This window comes from Melospiza melodia, chromosome 23 (assembly GCF_035770615.1).
Source record: "Melospiza melodia melodia isolate bMelMel2 chromosome 23, bMelMel2.pri, whole genome shotgun sequence".
Taxonomy (NCBI): domain Eukaryota; kingdom Metazoa; phylum Chordata; class Aves; order Passeriformes; family Passerellidae; genus Melospiza; species Melospiza melodia.
Window position 1 is genome coordinate 12,655,990 of NC_086216.1, and position 26,493 is coordinate 12,682,482.

At 64.5% G+C, this 26,493-nt stretch overlaps 5 protein-coding genes across 6 annotated transcripts; 3 read left to right on the forward strand and 2 right to left on the reverse strand.

Annotated features, from left to right (window-relative positions):
* Positions 1–819: 819 nt before the first annotated feature.
* On the forward strand, positions 820–3,610 carry LOC134428607 (calsenilin-like). 2 transcript variants are annotated; one of them, XM_063175441.1, is made up of 8 exons: positions 820–925; positions 1,994–2,118; positions 2,196–2,265; positions 2,357–2,427; positions 2,668–2,775; positions 2,853–2,948; positions 3,033–3,095; positions 3,206–3,610. In XM_063175441.1, exons 1-8 carry the CDS (start codon positions 823–825, stop codon positions 3,251–3,253), a joined length of 684 nt encoding a protein of 227 aa, XP_063031511.1. In that variant the 5' UTR covers positions 820–822; the 3' UTR covers positions 3,254–3,610. The 2 variants fall into 2 exon arrangements, with proteins under 2 accessions (XP_063031511.1, XP_063031510.1); XM_063175440.1 differs by having other exon boundaries at positions 3,033–3,610.
* A 792-nt stretch (positions 3,611–4,402) lies between these two features.
* Positions 4,403–6,171, forward strand: LOC134428606 (fumarylacetoacetate hydrolase domain-containing protein 2-like). Its single transcript, XM_063175439.1, has 7 exons — positions 4,403–4,596; positions 5,011–5,227; positions 5,309–5,368; positions 5,443–5,605; positions 5,707–5,815; positions 5,883–5,970; positions 6,047–6,171. Exons 1-7 carry the CDS (start codon positions 4,418–4,420, stop codon positions 6,107–6,109), a joined length of 879 nt encoding a protein of 292 aa, XP_063031509.1. The 5' UTR covers positions 4,403–4,417; the 3' UTR covers positions 6,110–6,171.
* A 1-nt stretch (position 6,172) lies between these two features.
* On the reverse strand, positions 6,173–12,815 carry LOC134428595 (glycerol-3-phosphate acyltransferase 2, mitochondrial-like). Its single transcript, XM_063175424.1, has 21 exons — positions 12,631–12,815; positions 12,008–12,124; positions 11,859–11,932; positions 11,006–11,116; positions 10,771–10,899; positions 9,958–10,057; positions 9,721–9,854; positions 9,546–9,645; positions 9,266–9,472; positions 8,959–9,069; positions 8,659–8,744; positions 8,466–8,560; positions 8,281–8,351; positions 7,938–8,187; positions 7,466–7,614; positions 7,306–7,383; positions 6,881–7,012; positions 6,685–6,805; positions 6,552–6,602; positions 6,399–6,454; positions 6,173–6,321 (listed from the first exon to the last, which is right to left on the reverse strand). Exons 1-21 carry the CDS (start codon positions 12,643–12,645, stop codon positions 6,205–6,207), a joined length of 2,304 nt encoding a protein of 767 aa, XP_063031494.1. The 5' UTR covers positions 12,646–12,815; the 3' UTR covers positions 6,173–6,204.
* Positions 12,816–13,063: 248 nt separating this feature from the next.
* Positions 13,064–19,922, reverse strand: ELMOD3 (ELMO domain containing 3). Its single transcript, XM_063175159.1, is given in 13 exon segments — positions 13,064–13,327; positions 14,515–14,684; positions 15,112–15,239; positions 15,727–15,803; positions 16,271–16,401; positions 16,967–17,089; positions 17,670–17,793; positions 17,899–17,990; positions 18,194–18,256; positions 18,556–18,625; positions 18,881–19,015; positions 19,018–19,295; positions 19,679–19,922. Coding segments are annotated over 13 exon segments (1,899 nt in total).
* RETSAT (retinol saturase) lies at positions 19,870–25,622 on the forward strand. Its single transcript, XM_063175427.1, has 11 exons — positions 19,870–20,095; positions 20,286–20,468; positions 21,133–21,377; positions 21,831–22,032; positions 22,327–22,524; positions 22,598–22,717; positions 23,263–23,401; positions 23,518–23,627; positions 23,865–24,031; positions 24,363–24,522; positions 24,862–25,622. Exons 1-11 carry the CDS (start codon positions 19,921–19,923, stop codon positions 25,005–25,007), a joined length of 1,845 nt encoding a protein of 614 aa, XP_063031497.1. The 5' UTR covers positions 19,870–19,920; the 3' UTR covers positions 25,008–25,622.
* The last annotated feature ends 871 nt before the right edge of the window (positions 25,623–26,493 follow it).

Below are 26,493 nucleotides of genomic sequence, written 5' to 3' on the forward strand. Positions count from 1 at the left end.
GGACAGGGCCACCCCGAGGGGACACAGGGACACCCCGAGGGGACAGGGACACTCTGGGGGGACAGGGACACCGTGGGGACGGGGACACCCCGAGGGGACAGGGACACCCCGAGGGGACAGGGACACTGTGGGGACAGGGACACCGTGGGGACGGGGACAGGGACACTGTGGGGACAGGGACAGCCCCGGGGACACAGGGACACCCCGAGGGGACAGGGACACTGTGGGGACGGGGACACCCCGAGGGGACAGGGACAGCCCGAGGGGACAGGGACACTGTGGGGACGGGGACACTGTGGGGACAGGGCCACCCCGAGGGACACAGGGACACCCCGAGGGGACAGGGACAGCCCCGGGGACACAGGGACACCCCGAGGGGACAGGCCCGATGTCCCCGGGGCTGCGAGACACCCGGCGCGGGGAGGGGACAGCCCCGCCGCCCGCCCTCCGTGCCTCAGTTTCCCTGCCCTCGCTGCTTACTCATGCCCATCGATCCCATCGATCCCCCGGCCCGGGGGGGCACTCTGGACCTTTCCCCCCCCAGTTCCCGCGGGACCCTCCCGGCGGTGCCCCCGGCCCCGGGGTGCTGCGGGGAGCGGGGGGAGCGGCCCTGGACCCCCGCCCCACAAAAACCCCGAACTCGTGCGGGAAAGCGCCAAAACCGCGGGGCGGGGGGGCAGGGTGCCAGGGGAGGAGGAGGAGGAGGAGGAGGAAGAGGAGGAGGGGAGGAGGGCAGGACGGGCACGGGCAGCACCCGCCCCGCGCTGCCGCAGGAGCCCCGCAGGGTTGGGGACCCCCGGAGCCCCCCGTGCCCCCGGTGCCATGGGCATCCAGGGCATGGAGCTGTGCGCCGTGGCCGTGGTCATCCTCCTCTTCATCGCCGTGCTCAAGCAGTTCGGCATCCTGGAGCCCATCTCTGCCGAAGGTACCCCCCGCTCCCCGAGCCCCAATTAGCGATAATTAATGAGTTAATGACGGCTCGGCCCCACTGCCCCGTGACCTCCCGGAGCAGAGCCGGGTTTGGGTCTGGGGTCCCCTCGGGAGGGTCGGGGGGAAGGATGATGATTTGGGGCTGGGGGGGGAGCGGGCAGAGCCCCCAAACCCCCTGAAGTGCCCTGGCCTGGGGGGACCCCCAGAGCATCCCCAAAACACCCGGGAATGGGGACCCCCACCTCAAATACCCGGGGAAGGGGGACCCCCACCCCAGAGCTCTCCCTCGCCCCTTTAACCCCCAGGAACGGGCAATGGGGACCCCCGGTGACCCCCAAACCTTCCCAAGGAGGGCCGGGAGGGCTCCGAGCTGGCACTGACCCCAACAAGCCCCCCGAGGTGGGGGTCACGACCCCACAGTGACCCCCAAAACCCCCCGAGATTGGACACAGGGACCCCAAACCCCCCCGAGATTGGACACAGGGACCCCCAAAAACCCCTGAGATTGGACACAGGGACCCCCAAAAAACCCTGAGATTGGACACAGGGACCCCCATTATTCCCCCCAGGTCCCCCGAGACCCCTCACCCCCCTCTGACAGCCCTGGGAACGTTCGGGGCTCCCAAGCCCATCCCAAAATTGCTGGAGGGCCCCGCAGGGGCTTCCCGAGCGGGAATTATTAATGAAGCATCATTTATTAATTACCTCGCGCCGGGCCCGGCGGCCAAGAGGCGGCTCGGGAACGTTCGGGAGCCCCGGGAGCGCGGGGAAAGCCCCGGGAGCGACACCCGCGGGGCCCCGGGGAGCTCCGGGGCCGTGGGGGAGAGGGGGTCCCTGAGGGGCTCCCTAAAGGGGTCCCTAAAGGGGTCCCTAAGGGGGTCTTTGCCCGGGGTGGTTTTGGGGTCTCTAAGGGCGTCCCTAAGGGGGTTTTTGCCCCGGGTTTGGGGTGCAGGGGGGGTCCCTAAGGGGGTCTTTTCCCGGGGACGGTTTGCGGTCCCTAAGGGGGTCTCTGCCCAGGTTTGGGGGGTCCCTAAGGGGGTCTCCGCCCCGGGTCTCCCCGCAGACAGCGGCGATCCCGACGTGGAGCTGCCGACGGCCCGGCACCCGCCCGAGGGGCTGGAGCAGCTCCTGGCCCGCACCAAGTTCACCAAGACCGAGCTGCAGTCCCTCTACCGAGGCTTCAAGAACGTGAGTCGGGGGTCCCGAGCCCCGAGCCCCCCCAAACCCGCGGGGCCCCGGGGTCACCGGCGCCGCTGCCCCGGCAGGAGTGTCCCAGCGGGCTCGTGGATGAGGAGACCTTCACGCTCATCTACTCGCGCTTCTTCCCGCGCGGCGGTGAGTCGGGGTCCCGGGGTCCCGGGGGGCCGGGGCGGTACCGGGAGCGGTACCGGGAGCGGTACCGGGGGTCACGGTCCGGTCCCCGCAGACGCCAGCTCCTACGCGCACTTCTTGTTCGACGCCTTCGACGCGGACCGCAACGGGGCTCTGTGCTTCCAGGTGGGCATTCCGGGGGGAACGGCGGTGCCCGCGCCGTGATTCATCACATCCTCCTCCTTCCTCCTCCTCCTCCTCCTCCCGGCTGTGGCCGGGTAAAAATAACGGGATCAATAGGGCTGCAATCCCCGGGGCGGCCGGGATCGATGGGGCGGCGGCGGGCCGGGGTCAGGGCGGGTCAGGGTGGGCCAGGGTCGGTCAGGGCGGGTCAGGGTCCCTCCCGCCGCCCCCCCGTGCGGGCAGGATTTCGCCGTGGGGCTCTCGGTGCTGCTGCGGGGCACGGAGCAGCAGAAGCTCAGGTGGACGTTCGACCTCTACGACGTGAACAAGGACGGCTGCATCAGCAAGGAGGTGACGCTGGGGGACAGCGGGGGTGGCGGGGTGGGGACAGGCGGGCGGGGGCTGCCAGCGCCCTGTGTCCCCCCCAGGACATGCTGGAGATCATGAAGTCCATCTATGCCATGATGGGCCAGCCCGCCGCGGGGCACAGCGCGCCCGCTCAGCACGTGGAGCTCTTCTTCCAGGTGAGAATGTCCCCAAGGTGTCCCCAGGGTGTCCCCAAGGTGTCCCCGGGGCCGCCCCGCTGAGCCCCGGCCGCTCCCTTGCAGAAGATGGACAGGAACGGGGACGGCGTGGTGACCTTCGAGGAGTTCCTGGCCGCCTGCCAGGAGGTGAGGGGCTCCGGGGGGCACCATCCTCATCCTCCTCATGCAGGACAGGAGGGAGATGGCAAAAGGGAGACGAGAGAAGGGGCACACGGGGTCTGCTCTCTCCTCGCCAGGACAAGGACATCATGAGCTCCATGCAGATCTTCCACAGCGTGCTCTAGACCCTGCTCCCCCCGGAGCTTTTCTGCTGTTTCAGACGAACCAGAGGCAGGAGAATTCCAGCATGTGGCTCCCAGAGACGGGACAGGACAAGGACAAGGACAAGGACGGCGCTGCCACCCCAGACTGACCCATTTTGGGGGGCTGAGCCCCCCTAGACACGGACCCCCCCGTTGGCGGTGCAGGGACTGCACAGACCCCACCCCAGGGGCTTGGGGACCCTCGAGATGGGAGCCCGGCTGTGGGGGTGTCCACAGGGCAGCCGTGAGATGGAGCCCCCAGACACCGACCCAAAGCACAGCCCCTGCTCCCCGGCAGCGTGGGGAGGGGGATTTTATAAATAAACCAAACGGTGACGACTCAGCGGTGAAATGGAGCCAAGGGCGACGGGAGGGACGCGCGGGGTCCCGGGGGTCCCTGTCCTGCTCTCGGGCCCTGCCCGTGGCCGGTCCCGTCTCCAATTCCCACTCCCCGTCCCGTTCCCGGTCCCATTCCCGGTCCCGTTCTCGTTCCCGGTTCCGCGGCCCCGCCCCTGAGCTCTCTCCTCTCATTGGCTCTCATTGAAAATCTGGCCCCGCCTCCCGCGCGCTCCCATTGGGCGGCCCGAAGGGGGCGGGGCCTCGGCGCCGCGACCTTGACGTGTCACGTGACGGGGCGGGGCCCGCAGCGCCCCCTGGCGGAGCGGGGGAGGAGCGGCGTGTGAGACCCCCGGGACTGGGGGGGGGGATCCCCTGGAACGGGGGGAATGCCCGGGAGCGCGGGGGTCTGGAACTGGGGGGATCCCTGGGAACGAGGGCATCTGGAAACGGGGGAATGCCCGGGAATGGGGGGGTCTGGAACTGGGGGGATCCATGGGAACGAGGGCATCTGGAAACGGGGGAATGCCCGGGAAGGGGGGGGGGATCCTCGGGATCGGAGCTCTGTGGGACTCGGGGCTGGGCTGGGGGCGTTGGGGGCTCGGTGGAGAATCCCTTGGGATCGGACTGAGTGGGTGAGAAACGGGGGGAATCCCCGGGGTCCGGGTTTGGGCAGAACCAGGGGGATCCCTGGGATGGAGGGAATCGGGGCTGGGGGAAGGTGCCGGGACCGGGAGCGCGTCCCCGGGACTGCGGGGGTTCCGGGGATCCACCCCGGGGCCGGGGTTCACCGGGCCGGTGCCGCAGGCGATGCGCGGGGCGCTGCGCCTGGTGCGGTTCCGGGGCGCCGCGGGCGGGGGGCCCCGGCTCGGGCTGGAGGAGGCGCCCGGGGGGGACCTGGTGGATCTGAGCGCGGCCGAGCCCGACCTGCCCCGCTCCATGCGGGAGTTCCTGGAGATCGGGCCCCGCGGGCTGGAGCTCGCCCAGAGGTGCGTGAGGCCAACGGGCACCCCCAGAGGAGGTGGGGGACCCCCAAAAGTGACCCAAGGAAGGTGGGGGACCCCAAAGGTGGGCGACTCCCAGCGGTGGAGGAGCCCCCAAAAGGAGAGGGAGCCCCAAAACGGGGGTGAATCCCCATGGATCCCCCCAGGAGTGGCCACCCAAATCTGCCTGCTGCTTTGGCTGACCCCAAAGCGGGTCACCCCAACAGCTGGCCCCCCAAAGGGCGGGAGGCACTCCAGACCGTGAGTGATCCCCTCCCCATGATGCGTGACCCCCAAGAGAGCTTGACCCCAGCGTGGGGGCCAAAAGCAGAGTCCCTAAAGCACAGCAGGCCCTCCTGGAGCCCCCCAAAGCGTGTCCCCCAGTCGGGGGTGCCCCAGACGCCCCCCGTGTCCCCGCAGGGCGCTGCAGTCGGGGCAGCACCGCGTGTCCCGGGGGGCTGCGCGGCTGCTGGCGCCCCTGGGGGACCCCCAGAAGGTGATCTGCGTGGGGCTCAACTACCACGACCACTGCCGCGAGCAGGCGGCCAAGGTGCCCCGGGAGCCCCTCATCTTCAGCAAGTTCCCCAGCGCCATCGCCGGGCCCTTCGATGACATCGTGCACCCCCAGGACACCAGCGTGGGTAGCCGGTGTCCCCCCGGTGCCCCCCAACGGGGACAGCCCCCCGGGATGGCGCTCCCAGCCCCTCTGTCCCCGCAGGAGCTGGACTGGGAGGTGGAGCTGGCTGCGGTCATCGGGAAGAGGGGGCGGCACATCGAGGTACCCCCGACCCCTCCCCACTCTGGGGCCCCCTGGCAGCGTCCCGTCCCTGGCAGCGTCCCCCCTGTCCCCAGGAGTCGGCGGCCCTGGAGCACGTGCTGGGTTACACCGTGGCCAACGACGTGAGCGCCCGGGACTGGCAGATGCGGCGCAACGGGCGGCAGTGGCTGCTGGGCAAGACCTTCGACACCTTCTGTCCCCTGGGGCCCGCCATTGTCACCAAGGAGGCGGTGCCAGGTGCGGCAGGGACGCGGGACCGTGCTCCCCGTGTTTGCCCCCGCGGTGGGGGCACGGTGGCACTGTCCCCGTGTGCCCCGTGTGCCCCGTGTCCCCTGCAGATGTGCACAACCTCTGGATCCGCTGCAGCGTCAACGGGCAGCGCATGCAGGACAGCAGCACCCAGCACCTCATCTTCGGGGTGCCCGCGCTCGTGGCCTGGGTGTCCCGGTAGGAACGGGGGCCTGGGGACCCCCAGAGCCCAGGAGGCCGTGTCTGACCCCCCCTGTGCCCCCAGGTTTGTGACACTGGTCCCTGGGGACGTCCTGCTGACGGGGACCCCCGCGGGAGTGGGGGTCTTTCGCAAACCGCCCGTTTTCCTGAAGGTGAGGGGAAATGGGGTCTCGGGGGGGACACGGGGACCCCAGTGGGGACAGGTGCCACCGTGTCCCCCCCTTGCAGCCCGGTGACGAGGTGCAGTGTGAGATTGAGGAGCTGGGCACCATCTGCAACAGGGTGGTGTGACGGCCGAGAGGAGCCCCGGTCCCACCTCCCCCCCGGGGGTCAATAAATCCACGAGCCTCTGCTCTCTGCGTTTATGGGTCTGGGGGGTCGGGGGGCTACAGCTGCGTGAACTGCTGGATGAAGGCTGCCAGCTTCTCCCGGCTGGAAGCAGACTGGAAAGGCTGGGAGAGCTGCAGGGCGGGTCCCGTGGGGGTCTGCAGCTCCTCCAGCACCTGGGGGGCACAGGGAGGTCAGGAGGGCAGGGAGGGAGGGAGCAGCAATGCTGGGGGGCTGGGGGAGCTGTGCTTACCCCCATGTCCTTGAAACTCTGCAGGGAGCTCAGGGCCAGGCTCCTGTCGGGATACCCTGTGGGGAGAGAGATGCCAGAGAGCCCCCAATGCCACCTCTCAATGCCCCTCAGCCTGGTTTGGGGGGCACTAAAGCCAGACCCCCCCCGACTCACCATCCTCATCCTCGGCCAGGAATTCCAGCAGCGCCTCCACGTAGTCCTGCTCTGCAGTGGGGAGGGGGGTCAGATCCCGTGCCTCAGTGTCCCCAGGGAGTCCCGGGGGGTTCCCCAGGCCGGGGGGTCCTACCGGGCTGGGGCCAGGGGGGTCTCTGCAGGAACTGCACGGCGCGGCCGTAGGTCTGCAGCACGGGGCTCAGCAGGCGGCAGAGGAAGAGGAGGAAGCCGGGGAAGCCCTGGGGCCCTCGGAGCTGTGGGGGTGACAGGGCCACGTTTGGGGGACACCGCCCTCCCGCAGCCCCCCAGCAGCGGGACACCCCCGGTACCTTGTAGCACTGCTTGGGCACGCCGAGCTCGAGCTCGCCGTCACTGTCGCTGTCATCCGTGAAGAAGCCCAGGGACTGTCCCTGCCCGAGGCGCCGCGGGGCCACATCGCAGCCCCAGCGCTCCTCCTCGGCCTGCGGGGACGGCAGTGCCACCCCCCTGTGCCCCACGGGGGGACAGCAGTGCCACCCCCCTGGCAGCCACCCTGCCCCTGTGCCCCATGGAGGGACAGCAGTGCCACCCCCCTGTGCCCCTGTGCCCCATGGAGGGACAGCAGTGTCACCTCCCCTGGCAGCCACCCTGCCCCTGTGCTCCACGGGGGGACAGCAGTGCCACCCCCCTGTGCCCCATGGAGGGACAGCAGTGCCACCTCCCCTGGCAGCCACCCTGCCCCTGTGCCCCATGACAGACCCCCGGGGTCACCCACCACCTCCTCCTCCAGCAGCCCCCCGAGGATGAGCTTGTCCAGGACGTCCAGGCTGTGGCAGTCAGGAGGCCGGCAGGGCTGGGGACACAGCACAGGGGTGACAGGCCAGCCCCGTGTCCCCAGCAGGGCTGGGGGTCACAGCCCAGCCCCGTGTCCCCACCTGGAGCCCCAGCAGGGTGGGGGGCAGCAGCTGCAGCAGCTCCAGGATCTTGTGGAGCAGCTCGTCCCGGCTCAGCACGATCTTGGTGAGGCTGGAGGGCGGCCCCAGCACAGGCAGCATCTCCAGCACCAGGGCACGGATGGCACAGGCTGAGGGCACAGGGCTGGCACCAGTCCCAGAGTCACCGAACAGCCCAGTGCCCCTGAGCCCTGGCATCCCCAATGCCCCCACCCCAGTGTCAATAATGCCCTGCGTGCCCCATTTCCCCAGTGCCCCTTACCTGGTGGCACTGAATCCCCCATGTCACCAACCTCCCTGGCATCACCGATCCCTTCTGTCCCAAATCCCAACGTCACTGAGCACCACGACATAAACAACACCCCTGGTGCTCCTCAGACTGCAGCCACCACCCCTTCCCGGTGTCACTGGTGTCCCCGGCGTCCCCGTCCCCGCTCCCGGTGTCCCCGCTCACCGCCCACGGCCTCCCCGGCCAGCTGGTGCCGGACCCCCCCTGCCAGCTGTCCCAGCCGTGCCCGGGCCGAGGCGCGCGGGGGCTGCAGCAGGCGCAGGGGGGGCTGCAGGCGCTGCAGGGGCGGCAGCAGGCGCAGGCTGTGCAGCAGCAGCACCCGCAGCCGCCCCGAGCAGCTCACGGCCCGGCCCCGCAGCAGCAGCTGCTCCAGCAGCTTGGAGAAATCCCACATGAGCTGGGGCAGCAGCACCACCTGGGGACACGGGAGAGGGGATCCCCGCTGGGAATGGCGCTCCCAGGGCGATTCCCACTGGGCCAGGGAGCTTCCACGGAACCCTTCTCCCACCTCCTGGTAGCGGTGCAGCAGCAGCGCTGCGGTGATTCCCACGGCTGTGACGGCAGAGCAGGCCCTGCAATCTGCAGTGGGAGAGAGGCCCTCGTTATCCAGGGGGGGTTTATTAACCTGCCCCCCATTCCCGAGCAGGGAATGCCATCCCAAGGGATGCAGGGACCCCCCAGCCCCCTCCTCACCGCTCAGCACATGCAGCCCCAGTGCTGTCACCAAAATCTCCTCTTCTGTCCCCGAAGTGGGGCCCGAATTCCCCACGCTCCCCACATCCAGCGGGCTGGGCAGGATGAGTTGGGATGAGAGGGTGAGGAGAGAGCCGGGGGCAGAGATCCAGGGCAGAGGGGAACGCTGCCCCCCAAGGGCTCAGCTCCTCACCCCCTGCCCAGGATGGTGGGAAGCAGCAGCTGCTCCGGGGGACTCCCTCTGAGCATGGGCCCCACCAGGTTGTTGTCCACAAACTCCTGGGGATGAGCACAGAGGAGCCTGTGGGTGCTCCCAGCCCTCAGCAGCAGGAGCTCACCCTGCATCCCCAGGGCTGGGAGCAGCACAGACACCCCCAGGATGGATTCCAGACCCCCCCATGCAGCCCAAAGCCCACCAACACCCCAGGAAGGGTCCCCCAGGGGGATGGATGCAGGGGATGGGTGCAGGGGATGGGTGCAGGGGATGCCGTACCCGCAGGGAGAAGGGCTGAGAGAAGTCCACGCGGGCGAAGCCATGGTGCCGGCAGCACAGGGCCTGGAACGCTGCCCGCAGACACGAGCCCAGCCCCAGGGGCTCCGGGGGCTGCCAGGACAGGGCACCGAGGGGTCAGTGGCACATTCGGGGGGATGCCAGCCCCGGGGATGCCCCCAGAGATGCGGGCCAGGCCTCTCCCCAGGACCGAGGGAGCAGCGTTTCCCGTGGGTTTGGGGAACGCTGATCCCCGGGGCAGTGCCAGGGATGTGGGGAGCAGTGCTGACCCCCCGAGCCCCGCTCTCACCGCTGCACGCCGCCGCAGCCCGCCCGGGGCCAGGTCGTAGGCGATGCCCACGGGCACCAGCAGCGCGTCGGGCACGGCGCCGTCGCGCAGCGCCCGCAGCAGCCGCAGCAGCCAGCGCCGCGCGGGCTCCGCCAGCCGCGCGAACCCCGACGGCTCCTCCAGGAACAGCACCAGGGGCCGGCGGCTCCGCATCACCTCCTGCACGTACTGGGGAGACACCAGGGCTGCCGGGGGCTGCCAGCACCTCCCCGAGCGCTCCGGGGGCGTTCACGGCACCTACCGCGTCCAGCACGGCCCCGGGGAGCCCCTCGTCCCGCTCACTGCACGGCGGGGCCAAGCCCGAAGGCAAGAAAATCCCTCCCAGGCGCTGGAGCAGGGACCTGGCGAGGCAGGGACACCGTGGGCACCCCTGCGAGGCCCGGGATGCTCTGGGCGCGCCCCTGGTGCTGCCTCACCTCAGGCGAGGGCTGGTCCTGGTGCTCACGGCCACCCTGGGCAGCCCCACGCCCTGGGACAGCAGCAGGAAGGAGAGCAGGGGCCCGTCCAGCGGGGACTGGTGGCTGCACAGGAACACCAGCGGCACCTCGGGCTGCGGGGAGGCATCCCGGGGTGAGTGCCCGGCGTTCCAGGGGCATCCCGGGGTGAGTGCCCGGTGTTCCAGGGCCGGGGAGGGCCCAGCCCGGGCTCCCTACCGTCCTGGCAGCTCGCAGCACCATCTCCAGCTGCGCCCGGTGCACCTGCACGCTCAGGAACACTCGGGTCAGGAGCTTGGGGAGCAGCCAGTGGCACAGCCTGCGGGAAAAATGGCAATGAGGGACCCTGCCAGGGACAGGGCAGCCCCAAACCCCCGAAATCCCTGCTCAAAACTCCCACTTTTATCACACGTGAAAGGCTGTGTGTGTGGAAACATCCTCCTTTCCACTGGCAATCAGAGCTGCCACTGGGAATCCTGCATTCCCTCCATCTTCCTGCCCCACTTTGGGACCCCCATATGCTCTCATTCCAGGGGGAATACCTGCCCTTTAATGGCTCAAAAGTACTCTTTATTCCCACTGGATCAGACAAGCAATGAAGCCCCGGATTCCCAGCAGTCAGCGATGGGATGGGAAACGGAAAAGGAAAAGGAAAGTTTTCTCTGCTTCCCTCCCTCCTGAGGGGTTTGGATTTTCCCACTCCAGCTCCTCAGAAGGAACTGAGGGAATGGCTCCAGGAGCCAGAGAGGACCCCGAGGGCAGCCAGACAAAGGATCCCAAAATATCTCCTGAAATATGCCAGCACATCCCCCAGAAGGATCCCAGGAAACCACTCAACGGATCCACGTGCATCCCCTCAAAATCCAGAACACCCCAAAATTCCAGGAACCCACCCAACGGATCCACGTGCATCCCCTCAAAATCCCAGAACACCCCAAAACCAATCCCAGGAACCCACCCAACGGATCCATGTGCATCCCCCCTGAGGGATCTGTCTCCTTCCCCCAGAGAATTTCCCCTCAGGCCCCTGACCTCAGCAGCAGGGGGGACAGTGGGGCCTGGATTTCCCCCAGGATCTGGCAGATCTCCTCCTTGCGGCACTGCTGGGATCCCTCATCCCCTCGGGGGCCAGGCTCCGGGCTGGAGGCAGCATCCCGCACCCTGGGGACAGCAGGGCAGGGCGAGCGCCCAGCACCGCGTGTTGGGGTGCAGGGAGCCCCGCTGGGCTCCAAAAGGACCCCCACGACTGGGGGGGGCCCCCACCCACCTCCGGCTGCTGCAGATCCGCTGCAGGAGCTCCCCGGGGCTCTCTGCTGGAATTTCCCACTCCCAGGCGGCCAGGAAGCCACAGATCCTCCGGACCAGCCAGCCCCGGAACCTGCAGGGGACACACGGTGACATGCGGGGGATCAGAGTCCCCCCCTGTCTGCCTCTCTGCCGGAGTCAGGACATTTGTCCCCATTTCACAGCTGGAAGTGTTGAGGCACCGGGGAATTGGTGCTTCAGGGTGCCCAGCAGGAAGGAAAACTGAGATTCAAACCTGGGATACCCAAATTGCAGAAATTTCCCAATCTATCCCCAAATCTGTGCTGAGGGGAGGGTGGGAGGGAGCTTGGGGAACTGCATTCTCTGTGATCCCAATGGATTCCTCCAAGCACTCCAAAGCTGGGAACATTTGGAACTGAATAGAGGAAAACGACCCAGCTTGGGAAGGAGAAAAGCAAAACATGGATAATCCAGGGATTACTCCCTAAAGGGGAGTGGAGCTAAAGCGATCTGGCACCTCAAAAATGAAAATATCTGGAAATGGCTCTTGCCCAGAGGCAAAGGGGGGATAACCACAATTTTGCCTTTCCTGGTATTTTTCCTTCTAGGGGGAAGTGCCTGTTTTCCCTTTTCCTTGCGAGCCAGAGAGAAGAACAACCCTCCACCTCCCCGACCTTCCCACCAAGACTCCAAATAACAGCATGATCCCCAAATCCCCAATCCCACAACTGCAGCACAGCCCAAACCCTCGGAGCCATCACTTCCAGCCTCCCAAAACCAATTAACGAGCTCGGTTTTGGTGAAACATGGGGGGAAAAGTGCTTGTGCGGGACGCAGAGCCCCCGGCCGCTCACCGCGTGTCCGCCTCCGTCAGGCGGCTGGCGTCGCGGAACCCCAGAGGGGCCAGCTCCTCGGGGTAGAATCCATCCTGGCAGGGAAAACGGGATCAAGCCCCGCAGGAGCAGAGCCCCGGCGCCCCGGGACCCCAGACTGGCTCTCCTACCCAGCTCCTGGGCGTGCAGGTCTGGCAGGAGCGCCCCGAAACCGGCCGGTGGTACTTGCCCAGGAAGGGGATGCACATGTCCAGCTTGGGGCACGAGGGGACGAGCCACGGCTGGGTCTGAGCAGCAGGGGAAGGAAAATGGGAATGGGCACCTGGGAACGCCAAATGTGGGGGGGATACACCCCAAAACGTGCTTGTGATGAGGGGGGTTTGATGAGTAATGGAAATAATAAGGGAATTTTAGCTGGGACAAGCTGGTGGCACTTTTTGGTGACTGTGTGGACCCGGATCAGCCTGGAATGCAGGGGAATTAACCTGGTTCTGGGGGATCAGCACCCTGGCACTGGGTTTTCCCTCCCTCACAGACACAGATCCAGTGGGATCAGCTGGGAAATGTGGGCCTGAGGGGGCTCAGCCCTTTCCATCCCCAACTCCAGGGTCAGGGGGTGCCCTGGATCTCTGGGGTTCCAATTCTTTGGCCCCCAATTGGGATCCCCCTTCCTTTTCTGAGGGCTAACAAATCCTATTTCCTAAAAAAGAAGGGGAAAATGAGGAGACCCTGGTATGATCTGGAGGGGGTTCCTGAGGGGCGGGATGGTGGCACAGAGTGTGGTGTCACATACCCTGGGGGGTGTCATGGCTGCTCGAGGTCCTGGCTCTGATCGAGGGTCCTGGGAAAAACCCTGCAGACACAAACAAATTCCTGTGGAATTGGGGGTGTTTGAGGCGTTACTCACCCCACATCCCCAGCAGGATTGCAGGATTTGCCCCTGCCCACGCTCACGGCCCGCCAGGCCCAGGTGTGGGGGCAGCTCCCCCGCACAGCCCCGCAGCCCCTCGGGGTCCGCCGGCCCGGCCCCGCTCTGCCCAGCCCGGGGGCTCTGCCCAGCCCGGGGGTCTCGGCCCAGCCCGGGGGTCTCGGCCCCACCGCCCCCGCGGCCTTTGGGTCACGGCCCCGGCCCCGCTCACCGCAGGCCCCGCGCTCCGGCTCGGCCCCGCTCCGCCCCCGGGCGGCCCGGCCGGAACCGGGCCCGGCCCCGGCGGAACCGGCCCGGGTCAGCCCAGCCCCGGTGGCCCCGGGGGGATCCCCGTCACCCCTGGGTCTCCAGCCCCGCCGCCGCTCCCGGCCCGTCCCGGTGCCGGTGCCCCCAGGGCCGGTCCCCACCACCCGGCACCACCAGCCCCGTCCCCGTCCCCGTCCCGTGCCCAGCTCTGCCCGTCCCACGGCTCCGAGCCCACGGGGCGCAGCGGCCTGGAGAGGCCAAAGCGGCCCCGGGTGACCTGCGGAGGGGCGGGGGCCTCGCACCTCCGGGACCACCCCTGGAAAAGGGTAAAAAAAAAAGGGGACAGGAGGAGGGAAAGAGAAAAAAGGCAAACAAACTAGGAAAAGAGTGGTGGAGCCTCTTTCCCTTCTAACCTCTTTTTTTCCTCATCTTTTTCTTCCTCCTTTTTTCCTTCTCCTATTTCTTTGTTTTCCCTCCTTTTTTTCTTGTCTCTTTGGTTTTATACCATCCATTTTACCTTTCCTCTCATCTTTTCTATCCCCCCCTTCTCCCAGATCTCAGACACCACTCCCAAATGTGTTCCCACAGGTGCAGGACTGCCCCGACCCCTCACCACATCTTTGTTGATCCAAAACACCTGAAAACGATTCCCCCTCCAATTTCCTCAATAATTCAAGATCAAGACAGCAAACCCCAACTCCAGGCTGCTTTTTTCTCCATTTATTTTATTTTTTTCTCCATCCAGGAGCATTCCCAGCCCCTGGGAACCATCGCCCTCTCAGGGGGGCTGGGGCCACAACGTTCCACTCTCCCCCAGCTCCCACTTCTCCAAACCCCTCATTTCTCCCTAGATCTGGCTTTGGGGGCTGCTTTTCCCCATTTTCAGGGGCCTGGGGACATTCCCAAGCACTGGCCCTGATCTCCCAGAGGGAATAACCCTTCCCCTCCTCCCTGGAGCTCTCAACCCTCGTTTCACTCCTCCAGAGCACCTTTTCCACCCCAAAGTGACTCTGGGCACCCCCAGTTCTCCTTTCCTTCCCCCAGACACAGAGTCCAGTGGCAAACCCAAAACTCTCTTTCCCACCAGATCCCTCGTCTTCCCCTTTAATAACTTTTTTGGGTGCTGACAGCCCACAGTGACCCTGGGGGTCTGACACGGCCCCCCAAAGTGGGGGTCACCCATTCCTAGCGCTGCTGGGGCTGGGATGGGACCCAGGAACCCAGCACCACCTTCCAGCTCCACCTGGGCAGGGTCAGCACCCAGGTGGGACCCTGGATTTGGGGTGGGGACAGGGACTATCCCAGCAGCAGGCTGGGTGGCTCACAGAATCCCCTGCTCTACCACCTCCTCCTCCTTTGCTTCCAGAAAGCTCCACCTGGAGCAGGCAAAATCCCGGCTCTGAGACCTCTCCTGGCCCTTGCTGAGCCCCCAAACCAGGGGCACACTCGTGTGCGTCCCTCCAAGGGCTGATCCACCAGCACAATTCCCTGTGCAGGTCCCACTCCGTGCCAGAGCAGTCAGGCATCTCCCTCCAGCTCCACGCCAGGGTCACAAATGCTGCTGAAGTGGATCTGGGCGGAGGGAGGGGAGGGAGGCCGAAGGCCACGGCTCAGGTAGGCTTCCAGGGATTTCAGCAGCTGCCTCGGCTTCTTTTTGGTGGATAATTCCAGCTCTGGAAAGGGCAAAGGGGGAAAAGGCTGAGGGGAGCAGGCCTGGATGGTGCCAAGGGTCCAAAACATCTGGTGTCCTGTCATTTTCCCTTGGGAAAGGGCATGCTGGTGCTTTCCTTGGGAGGAGGGAGCACAGTGCCAGCCTGAGCACCCTAAAATTGGGGTGCAGGGGAGATGGGGTAAAGCTGGACCCTGATTTCTGGGGGATACACTGCTCCCACTGACAGCATTCCTCTCTGGAGTAAGTAATTCATGGACAGGGGTGCCCAGCAGGGACTGTCCCCATGTGTCATCCACCCTGAGCATCCCCCTGGGGTGGAAAATGTGAGGAAAACCACCCCCAGGATAGGGAAAACTGGAAAAACCTCAGCGTGGGGATTAAACTGGGAGTGTCCGTGGGCAGGGGAAGGAGCAGCCGTGCAGACAAACCCTTGAGGAAGAAGCCAGCGTTGGCCACGGTGCCGTGCTGCTGCTCCCAGAGGCGGGAGAGGCGCAGGAAGGCGGCGGCGTAGAGGTCGTTGAGCACCGCGATCACCTGCTGCCGCCGGTTGCACTCCCTGCAGGGGGAGCACAGACATTTCTGACAGTTCAAACCACTGGAAAAGTCTTTAAAAATCGGGTTTAGGCCCTGCTGGTCTAGCTAAGAGAGCGACAGGTTGGAAGTTCCCATGCAGAACAATGTTGGGAGTGAAGAGTCTGTTAACATGGACAGCTGCTCTTGGAGAGAAATAGGAATCTGCACTTCCATAAAAACTGATCTGTCCCACGACAATCCACTAAGTGTAAACACTTGTAGATGGAGAGAGTCTCACATGCACAGGCACCTTTTAACCAATTAATTGATTAGCAAGAAAACTACCAGCCAACAGGAGTTGCACATGAGATATGTGAAAACTGTGTAAAATGAGTTATGCGAATAAAGAAATGGCTTTTCTGCATGAAGAAACAGAGTGCCCTCTGGTTGCTATTATTACAGCCACCTTCTGGGCAGGCAGGGGAACAGCCTGGGATGCAGCCTGAGAGCCCAACCCCAGCCCTGCTCACCGGGAGAGCCGCTCCTCCTGCAGCGCCTGGATCACGATCCGCGTGATGTTCACTGACATGACGCAGAAGGGAAAATTCTGGAGAACAACCACAACCCCAGCATTAAGGAAGCTCAGCTGGAAAACCCTCCTCCTCTCTGGCCCTTTGACACTGCATCCATGCATCCGTGTTATCCATGCCCTGGGATAACACGGCCCTATAGACCAAGGCCTGGATGGATGCTGAGGGCTGAGCCTATCTTGTACCCAGGCTTAAACCCAGACTATAATGTCTCTACTCACTCCCATTTTCCTGTTGCCCAACTCTCCAGCCTGTTTATCCCGCTCCAAGCCAGTATCAGATCCCTAAATTCCCATTCCCAACATAAATACAGCTCTGCTCCAGCCTGGATCAGGGCTCTTGGGCACCACCTTCTTCCCCTCATGAGGACAAGGTGGTTCAGCATCCCAAAAAAACTCAGAAGAGAAGACTTTGGTTCTGCCCCTTCCCAGAGCATGGGGAATTCAAGGGAGACCCCCTGTCAGGGACGGGGGGCAGATCATGCCTGGGTTTCATGCTGGGAGAGCTGGAAGATCTCCCGTGCCAGCGGCAGCGTCCGGGAATCCAGGACAAAGAACAGGATCTGCATCAGCCCCAGCATTCCTGTCCCACGCAGGTCAGTGCCAGGATCTGCACCTGGGAGGGTGAGGGACAGCCTGGAGTCACCCCCTGCCCCCTTCCCACCTCCGTGGGGTGTTTATTCCCTGCACTCCCTGTCCCTGCACCTCCAGAGCCCAACAATCCTGGGATCCCCTTTCCTGAGGGAAAGCTTGCAGGCATTTCCCTGATGGGGCCATCACCTGGGCATTAACCAGCCCCTGCCCCACCCCACCACTCCCACACCTCTCCAGGAATTACCAGCTTTTTTAGGAACGTGGTACTGGGATGACCCTGCCAACCAGTTCAGATGTCATACTGGGGCCAGTTTGATTTAATTCTTCTATGGACAAAAGGACTGAGAGTGCCCCGGGGGAATTTTGTAGGGATATGGAGTGGGAGGATCGGGGTGATCAAAGCCTGGGGTCAGTCTCGGGGTCCAAGGAGGACACTGAGGTGCTGGAGATGCCCAAGGGAGGCCAGTGGGGCTGGCTCTGGAGCACAGGGAGTGCCTGAGGGAGCTGGGATGGAACGGGCAGGTTCCAGGGGAGGTTTGGGCGGATTTTGGGGATGCCCCCAGGCACAGGGCTGCTCCCTGCCCTACCCTGGAAGCCCAGCTCCTCCCAGTGTGCCCCGTAGCGCGGGCAGCCCAGCCTGGAGCGCGTCAGCTGCCGGTAGATGGTCTGCAGGATCCGCATGTGCACCCGCTCCGAGTCATCCAGGGCACCTGCAGGGAGGGAGCCAGCACCCGGCTGCTCACAACACCCCTGGCATCTGTCATCAACCCCTCAGTGCCCCAACAACACCCCTTGGCCCCCAGAATCATTCACTGGCGCCTAAAAAACATCTCATGTCCTCAAAAAAACCCTCTCATTACCTAAAAACGCCCCTTGGCACTGTAAAAACCTCAGCAGCCAAACCCATGCCCCATGGCACCCTAAAAATCCCCCTCATTTCTCAAAACCACCTCTCAGCACCCAAAAGATGCCTCTTGGTGCTCAAAAGATCCCAAACTCACCCCTCAATACCCTAAAAAACCCGGAAAGTGTCCCTCAGTGCCCAGAACCAAACCTACACCCTCGTAGCACCTAAAAAGCACAGCTTGGCACCTTCAAAAACCTCTCGGCGCCCAGAAAAGTCCACTCTGCCCCCAGACTCACAGGCCCAGGGCTCCCATGTGTGTGTGCCCCCTCATGCCAAGGGAGCGCGTGATTCCCACCCCGTCGCCCCCGCACCGAGGGGCAGAAGGGCCGTGGAGGCGGAGCTGTGCCCGTGGGGAGCGGGACGGGATCCGGCGGGGCACTCACACTGCGCCATGGCCAGCGCCAGCTCCTGCTCGCCGCGGAGCTGCGGGCGCAGCCGGGGCGGCCCGCCGAGGCAGCGCAGCAGGGCGGCCAGGACGCCGCGGCGCGCCGGGGCCCGGGCCGAGCCCTGCGGGAGAGAGAGGAGCCCGGAGCGCTCAGGGCCGCGGCCCGGGGCGGGGCAGGGGCCGGCGCCCCTCTCCCGGCGAGGAGCGGGGCCGGAGCGCGGCCGTACCCGGCTGCAGGGCAGCTCCGCGCTCTGGAAGTGCTGCAGCGCCTCCGAGAAGGAAATCGGAGGGGGGGGCGTGCCCGAGGTGCCCCCCAACCCTGCAGGGAGGCAGGGAGACGGTCAGACCCACGGAGCCCTGATTTCGCCCCGAATTAACCCCGGCTCCGGGAGAAGGAAGCCGTGGGGAACGAGGGGAAAAAGGAACCGGCCGCCCCCTCCTTCCCCTCCATCCCAAATAACGCCCCCGCTTCGCCCCCATCCGTCCGCGGCTCCTTTCCCCCTTCCCCGTTAGTCCCAGTACCTGACTGGATCTCCTCCAGAGCCTCCCACTCCTCCTGGGCCTGGCGCTGCTCCTCGCTGATCCCTGCCCGAGGGAAGGGGTGCTGGAATCAGATCTGGGGCAGGCACGGAGTGGGGGGCTTCCCTCAGCCCCCAGCCCCGCTCAGAACACCCTGGGGCTGTGTTTCCTCTTTTGCAAGGAAAATCCCAACCAGAGCCACCCCACAAGGTTTGTCTGGGGTGAGTTTGGGGAACGATCTGGGACCGGACGGATTTGACTGAGATTTGACCGAGACATCTCCCCTGCTTGATCCCTGGGGCTGGCAGGTGACTTTCCCACCAGGAAACGCCAGGACCGATCCAGGGGAAGCAGGAGAAGCTCACCAGGCGCTGGGGGCTGCCCGTCTGCGAGCACCAGCTCCTGCAGGACACCTCCCTGCCCCAGAGCTGGCATCTGAGGGGACAGAGGGAACAAACACAGCGTCAGCCCCGCGGCAGACCCCAAACTCCGGCCCACCCCAATCCCAAGCTTTCCCTCAGGGAACAGCCCCCGAGCCCCCCGGCTCAGGCCCCTTCGGGGAGGATCTGCACCCTCAGGAGGATTTTATGTGGTTGTAACGGCAGAAATGGAGCAATGGGGGGAAGTGGGGGGCTGGCACCCCTCAGGTGTGGGTCCCGCGGGTCTCGGCTGGGGGGGCTCCGGCCGGACACGCTCGGGACGGGACTTGCCGGGGGCACCACGCGCTGCCGCTCCTCCGGCCGCTCCTGTGGCCATTCCTCCGGCCGCTCCCAGCCCGCGGCGCCGCTCATGGCCTGCGGGAGAGAAGGGCTGGTGGCAACGGGGAGCGTCCCGGCGACTGACACCCCCTCAGGAGCCCGTCCCAGCCCCTCGGGAGTCCGTTCCAGGCTCGTTCCAGACCCGGTCCCGCTCCAGCCCCTCTGACCCCTCAGCGCCCCCAGCCCGAGGCCGCCGCACTGCGCAGGCGCAGCCTCGCTGCACGCCGGGAGCTGTAGTCCGCACCTCCGCCCGCTAGGGATGGCGCGCGGGACTACAATTCCCGGCGTGCACCGCACGACGCGGAAACGGAGGCGTACGGGGCGGAGGCGTGACCAGGTGGGTGGGGCTAAAGTGGGTGGGGCAGGGCGGGGCCCAAGCGGCGGAGCTGGAACGGGGCCGGTGCCCGGAACGGGACTCGGGGCTCCCGGAGCCTGCAGAGGGGCGACCGGACCTGGCGACACCAGTGCCACCGCCTAGTGCCAGTCCCAGCTCCCAGTATGCCAGTGCCACCTCCCGGTGTCGCCAGCTCTCAGTGCCAGCTCCTGGTGCCCAGTGTCAGCTCTCACTTCCCAGTCCTAGCTCCTGGTGCCCAATGCCACTTCCCAGCTCCCCGTGCCCAGCCCCAGCTCCCGGTGCCCAGGACCAGCTCCCGGTGCCCAACGCCACTTCCCGGTCCCAGTTCCCGGTGCCCAGTCCCAATTCCCAGTGCCCAGCCCCAGCTCCCGGTACCCAGGACCAGCTCCCGGTGCCCAACGCCACTTCCCGGTCCCAGTTCCCGGTGCCCAGTCCCAATTCCCAGTGCCCAGGACCAGCTCCCGGTGCCCAACGCCACTTCCCGGTCCCGGCTCCCAGTGCCCGCCCCCGCTCCTCCCCGCGGTCCCCCCGCCCCGTGCCGGAGCCACCCCCGTGCCCGCTGTTCCCGTTCGTGCCGCTGTTCCCGGCTCCCGGCGCAGCGCGGCTCCCGCAGCACCATGTGGCTGCAGGCGCTGCTCTTCCTCGCCGCCCTCCTCCTCCTCCTCCTCGCCCTCCTCTCGCTCGTGCTCCTGCGGGGCTCGGGCAGCCGCAACCCCTTCGCCACCGACAGCCGCCGCCCGCCGGGCCCGCTCGTCACCGACAAGGCGGTGCGCAGGACCGTCGTCAAGACAGGTACGGGACCCCCGGGGCCACCGAGCCCCCCGGCGGGGTTAGACCCGGGGTGGCATCGCCAGCCCAGGGTGGATCATCCCCGGGACGGGAGCACCCCGGGCTGCCATTAGCTTCCCGGAGCGACATGCCCCGGGGTGGCGTTGTCCCCGGTGCCGCGGGGATGCCCCGGTGACATCCCCGTGTCCCGCAGTGTTCTCGGCGGACAAGGTGCCGCCGGAGCTCGATGCCATCGTGGTGGGCAGCGGCATCGGCGGGCTGGCGGCCGCGGCGCTGCTGGCCAAGGCGGGCTGGCGGGTGCTGGTGCTGGAGCAGCACGGCAAGCTGGGCGGCTGCTGCCACACCTTCACCGAGAAGGGCTTCGAGTTCGACACCGGTACCGTGTTCGGGGCCCCCGAATCCCCCCGGGGCCCTGGGAGGGGCAGGGGACACCCTCAGGGTGGGAGCTCCCCTGCACACAGCTCCTGTTACACAAACCATTCTGCTGCTCTTCGCCCCAAAACCCCCAAATACCAAACCCCCCCAAATTCCCCACAGCTGTGTGGGAGCTCCCCTCTTCGTGTTACACAACCCATTCCCACCCTCTTCGTGTTACACAACCCATTCTCCAGCTTTTCACCCCAAAACCCTCTGGGTGCAGGACACCAAGGCCCCTGTGTGGTTCCCAGCATGGGGAATGTCACCTCAGGACATTTCTTGCTGGAAAACTTCTCGTGGTGAGACAAAGTCCAGCTCTGCGTGTCCCCGAATATCCAGGCTTGATTATTTACAGCAGAGATGGATAGCAAAGTGTAACAAAACTCAGAATTACCAGCTAAAAACACTGTTGTCAGTGCCATTCACCCCAGCTGGGAGGCAGTTGTATCCCAGATTTCCCCTTCCCCTTCCACGTGGAGCTGGTGGGGTGGGGATGGATAAATGAGAGGTGGGTTTGGTGTGTCCTGGGGTGGGAAAATGAAAGAAAAAAGAGGTGAAAATAAAGGGAAAAAGAGGAAAATAAAGGAAAAGAGAAGACAATAAAGAAAAAATGTCTATTTTAGGGATCCACTATGTGGGGCAGATGCAGGAGGGCTCCCTGATGCGGTTCCTGGTGGACCAGCTGACAGATGGGCAGCTGGAGTGGGCCCCGCTGCCGGCCACCTACGATGCCGTGGTTCTGGGGGACCCCCAGGGCTCTGGCAAGACCTTCCACATCCACTCTGGGAAGAGGGAATATTTCCAGAGGCTGAAGGAGCAGTTCCCCGGGGAGGCCGCGGCCATCGACAAGTTCCAGCGGTTGGTGAAGGTGGGGTGACACCAGGGGAGCCCGGGTCTGGGGGGTCACACAACGAGGGGAGCCCCCCTGGCACCCCCAGGGAACGATGGCATCACCCCAAAAGCGCCGGGAAACACACCAGTCTCAAAATCGGGCAAAATCGCCCCTTTCTGCCTCAAAAATGCAGCATGCGGGAGATTTCTTTAAAGAAGAAGTTCTGTAAGGAGTTGGGGCAGAGGTCTTTGAGGAAGCTTTTCTCAAGAACCATTTTTTGGGGAAGTTTTTGGGGAGGAGCTCTCTGGAGGAGTTTCGATGGGGAACCTTTTTGGTGTAAGCTTCTCTTGAAGGAGGTTTTTGAGGGAAGGTTTTTGAGGGAGCCAGTACTCACTGCCCTTGCCCACAGCTGCCCAGCAGTGAATTTAAGGGTAAAAACTGCTTTGCAGCACCTTTGGGACGTGTCTGAGCCCCTGCTTGTCCCTGCAGAGTGCCAGCCGTGGGGTTGTGCTGCTGGGCATCCTGAAGATGCTCCCCAGGTTCCTGGCCAAGCTCCTGGTCTGCTCCAGGCTGCTCCCACGGCTCTGCTCCTTCTCCCAGCTGGCCTCACGCAGCCTCAAGGAGGTGGTGGATGGTCTCACCCCCAACCCCGAGCTCCGGGCTGTCCTCAGCTACATCTTCCCCACCTATGGTAGGTGACCAGGGGGCCCTGGGGTGACGTTAAACCCTTTAGAAACAGGGAAAAGGTAAGAACACCACTTTTTTGGAAGGTTTGCATGAATATTCTGGTGGATGCTTCGGCAGCATCCTCGTCCCCAAGTCACTGTCAGGTGACACGTCCCCATTGCTCATCTCCATCTCTTTCCCTCTGCATTGCTCATCTTGCCCATGGGCTGACAAGGGGATGCACAAAGCATTCCTCATCCTAAAACACTTAGGATAAGCTGCAAGCCCATGATGTGCCCACACCCACCCCTTTCCCCAGGTGTGCTCCCCTCCAAGGCCAGCTTCTCCATGCACAGCATCCTGGTGAACCATTTCCTGCACGGCGCCTGGTACCCCAAGGGCGGCGCGGGGGAAATCGCCTTCCACACCATCCCCGTGATCCGCAGCGCCGGAGGAAACGTCTTTGGGAAGGCGCCGGTGCAGAGGATCCTGCTGGACGCGCAGGGCAGAGCCTGCGGTGAGCGCCGGGCTCGGGGCGCTCCCGAAGGGGGCTCCTTCCACCAGCGCCTCATTCTGGATTCCCCCGCCAGGTGTGAGCGTCAGGAAAGGCCAGGACTCGGTGGATATCTTCGCTCCCGTGGTCATTTCGGATGCCGGCATCTTCAACACCTACGAGCGGCTGCTGCCGGCGGAGGCGCGGGCTCTGCCGGGTGCGGCGTCAGCGCCGGCTCCGCCGCCGTTACGGCGCTAATGCCGCGCTGAGCCCCGGGGCAGAGCCGATTTACCAATTAACACTGCGAACCCCCCGGCGCTCCCGTGCCAAGCCCTGCAAACCCGGCCCCGGCCGCTCCTTTCTCCACGGGGGTCTCATTCTGCTTAAATTAACCCGCCCGAATTGGCTGTGGTTTGCTGCGGGGATCCCCTAAAATACACAGTGCAGGGCCCCGAAATTCTTGGGAGTTGGTGGAATGTCCTAGAAGATCTTCTGGAAGGGGCAGGGATGAGGGGAAGGGGACAGAGGTGCTTGGGAAGGGGCACAGTCGGGTAGAAGGGTCACATTGGGTGGGTGACAAGTGGAAAGGGCACAGTCAGGTGGAAGGGTGACAGCCAGGTGGAAAGGGGATGCTTTGTGTGGGTGGGAAGGGTCAGGGTTTGGTGGGAAAGCACCAGGATTGGAGAAGCCACTTCTCTGTATCCAGGAATCCTAGAAAAGCCTGATTTCCCCCCTAACTGCCCTTTTCCCCCCACGCTGCAGAGATCCAGTCCCAGCTCCACATGCTGACCCCTGGCGAGGGCGGCTTCACCGTCTTCGTCGGCCTCAGCGGCTCCAGGGAGGAGCTGGGGCTGGAGCCCATCAACTACTTCATGTACCCCGGGCACGACCTGGATGGAATGTAGGTTTGGCTTCGCCTGGGATGTGCTTGGCTGAGCGTGAGGAGATGGATTCCTGGGCAGTGACTCAGGGGCAGCTGTGCCCCGAGCCCCAGCTCAGCCCTTCCCTCTCCCGCAGCATGCAGCGCTACCTGGCCTCCTCCAGAGAAGAAGCTGCCAACAACATCCCCCTGCTCTTTGTCACCTCGCCATCAGCCAAGGACCCCACCTGGGAAATGAGGCACCCAGGTGAGGCTGACACTGACCACAAACGCTTGTGAGGGGTTTCAAAACTCCTGATGGGGTTTGGTGATCCCAAACAAGGAGTTTCCCCTCAGCCAGTCCATGGGGAAAGCTGCTGAGCACGGGGCTCATGGAATGCATCTGGATGAAGGACAGGGAACCCCAAGGACCTGGGGACATCCAGTGACAGGGTGGGATGAGGGTGGGCAGAGGGACAAGCACCCCAGCCTTGTCCTCCTGCAGGCAAATCCACGCTGGCCATCGTCACCTTCGCCAGGTACGAGTGGTTCGAGGAGTGGAAGGACAAGCAGGTCCACAAGAGGGGCGATGACTATGAGAACCTGAAGAAGACTTTTGTGGATGCCATCATGCAGACTGTCTACAAGCTCTACCCTCGCATCGAGGGCCGGGTGAGGAAACGTGAGCTTCAGGGGTCCCAAACTCAGATTCAGGAGTCCCAAACTCGGGTTCAGGGGTCCTCCCCTCTACCTAGCCCATGACTGTGGAGTCATGGAATGGTTTGGGTTGGAAAAGACCCTAAAGCTCATCCAGTTCCACCCCGTCATGAGCAGGGACACCTTCCCCCAGACCAGCTTGCTCCAGTCCCCATCCAGTCTGGGCAGACCTGGGTGACCATCCCAGGATGACCACCCTGTCCCCGTCCCCACAGATCGAGTACCTGTCCGGTGGCACTCCCCTCACCAACCAGCACTCACTGTGTCCCTGTCCCTGTCCCCACAGATCGAGTACCTGTCCGGTGGCACTCCCCTCACCAACCAGCACTACATTGCCAGTCCCCACGGCGAGTTCTACGGCGCTGACCACGGCATCCCCCGGCTGCAGGCTGAGGCCATTGCCACCGTGCGGGCAGACACGGCCGTGCCCAACCTCTACCTGACAGGTGACAGGGCCACCGGGGTCCTCAGAGCAGGACAGCTCCGGGAAAACCCTGAAATGGAGCAAAGCAAAGAGCCGCTGTGGGGCAGTGGGATAACGCCTGGAAAAGCAGAGTTCCAGGGGAGGGGGGCAGGCTGTGCTCCCCCAGCTCTGGGGGCTGTCCCCTGCCCAGGGCACGGGGGGATCTCCTGCTGGAGACAAGGGAAGGGGGTTGTGGTTCAGAGCCCAGGGATGGCGCGGGGCAGCTGGAAGGTGATGCCCAAACCCCCATTGATGGTGGCTGGGATGGAGTGGGGACTGAGGGCTGTTCTCAGGGAACCTCATTGCTGCTCCCTCCTTGCAGGGCAGGATTTGTGCCTGGGGGGCTTCATGGGGGCCCTGCAGGGAGCCCTCATCTGCGCCAGCACCATCCTCAAGCGCAACCTGTACGCGGACGTGGCGCGGCTGAAGATGCGCCTGCAGGCCGCCAGCAGCAAGAAGGGAGACTAGAGGCTGCCATCCCCCAGCAGGGCCCCTGCTCCCCAGCACTGCTCCCCACCTGCCACACACCCGTAGCAGACCCGTCTCTGTGCCCAGCTGAGGGATTTCATCCAGGGCGATGCCGTTCCCGTGCCCAGACAGATTGTGTTGGAACTCAGCCCCCCTAAAAAACGCATCCCCTTCCACCATCACGTCAGTGCTGGTCCCTGGCCATGAAGGGAGTGCCCAGGAGCTGCTGTGGCCAGGAGAGAAGTCAAGATAACCCCAAAATGGGAGCACCAGCAGCTCCCGTGGCTGCTTGATCCCACTGTGATCACTGACCCCAGCCAAAGCCCCCAGCCAAAGCCCACCTCCCCCAGCCAAAGCCCACGTCCCCCTGCAGCCCCAGGGCTGTCTGAGAGCCTGCAGGCTGTCCAGTGCTTCCAGAGTCATTCCCCAGCCCCCTAGAATTCCCAGTGTTTGGGTGCTGCTCTCCCCCACTGCCCCAAGGCACAAGCTCATGCTCCTTTAGCAGCAACAAAGTCCTTCTGTCTGCTGGTAAAAGCTTGGGAATGGGATGAAAGTCCTCTCCAGATGGGAAGGGAGGCACGTGAGACTGGAAGTAATAAAATAGTGATCATGAAACTGGGGTTTGTGCCTCATGATGGGTCAGTGGGGCTGGGGGTGCTGAGGGAGAAGGAGAAGCGGAATGGAATGTGCTGATGGAGCATGGAAGAACATGGAAGCATGGAAAAACAGAGGCCAGAGGCAGCTGCTGAGCAGGAAGCGGTGTGACCGAGCAGGGAATAGTGTGACCGTGCTGGAAAGGAGCCCTGGAAAGAGGCTTGAGGGCTGATCTGGCAAAGAGGATTATATCACTGAGCAGAGAGATAATTCAGTGATGGGATGGGATTTGCAGAGAAGGTGAGCTCTGCCAGGGGAGATCACCCAGAGCCAGCCCCTCGAGGAGCCCAGGGCACAGCAGGGAACTGGGGAGGCGGCTCTGGCACCTCCAGCCCAGCTGAGACCCAGCCTGGGGGCACTGCAGAGCTTCCCCCAGCTCCGCTCCAGCACCAGAGGGATGTGGAGCTTCTGGAGCGAGTCCAGGATGGGGAAAATGGGGGTGCTCACCTGGAGAAGGCTCCAGGGAGAGCTCAGACCCCCTTCAGGGCCTGAAGGGGCTCCAGGAGAGCTGGAGAGGGACTGGGGACAAGGATGGAGGGACAGGAGCCAGGGAATGGCTCCCAGTGCCAGAGGGCAGGGATGGATGGGAGATTGGGAATGAGGAATTGTTCCCTGGCAGAAGAGCCAGGTCCTCTTCCCAGGGACCCTCTGCAGAGCAGAAACATCTGATTTAGGCCCAGAACAGTGCAGTGACACCCAACCTTCCCCCTGCAGCTCCAAGGAGACCCAAACCTGCCTCTCCTCCTGCTTTTCTCACCCCAAGGAGCTCCAACCCTGCAAATGCCATCTCAGTCATGCTGGTGGTGTTTTAACCCACACGAACGGTCCCAGG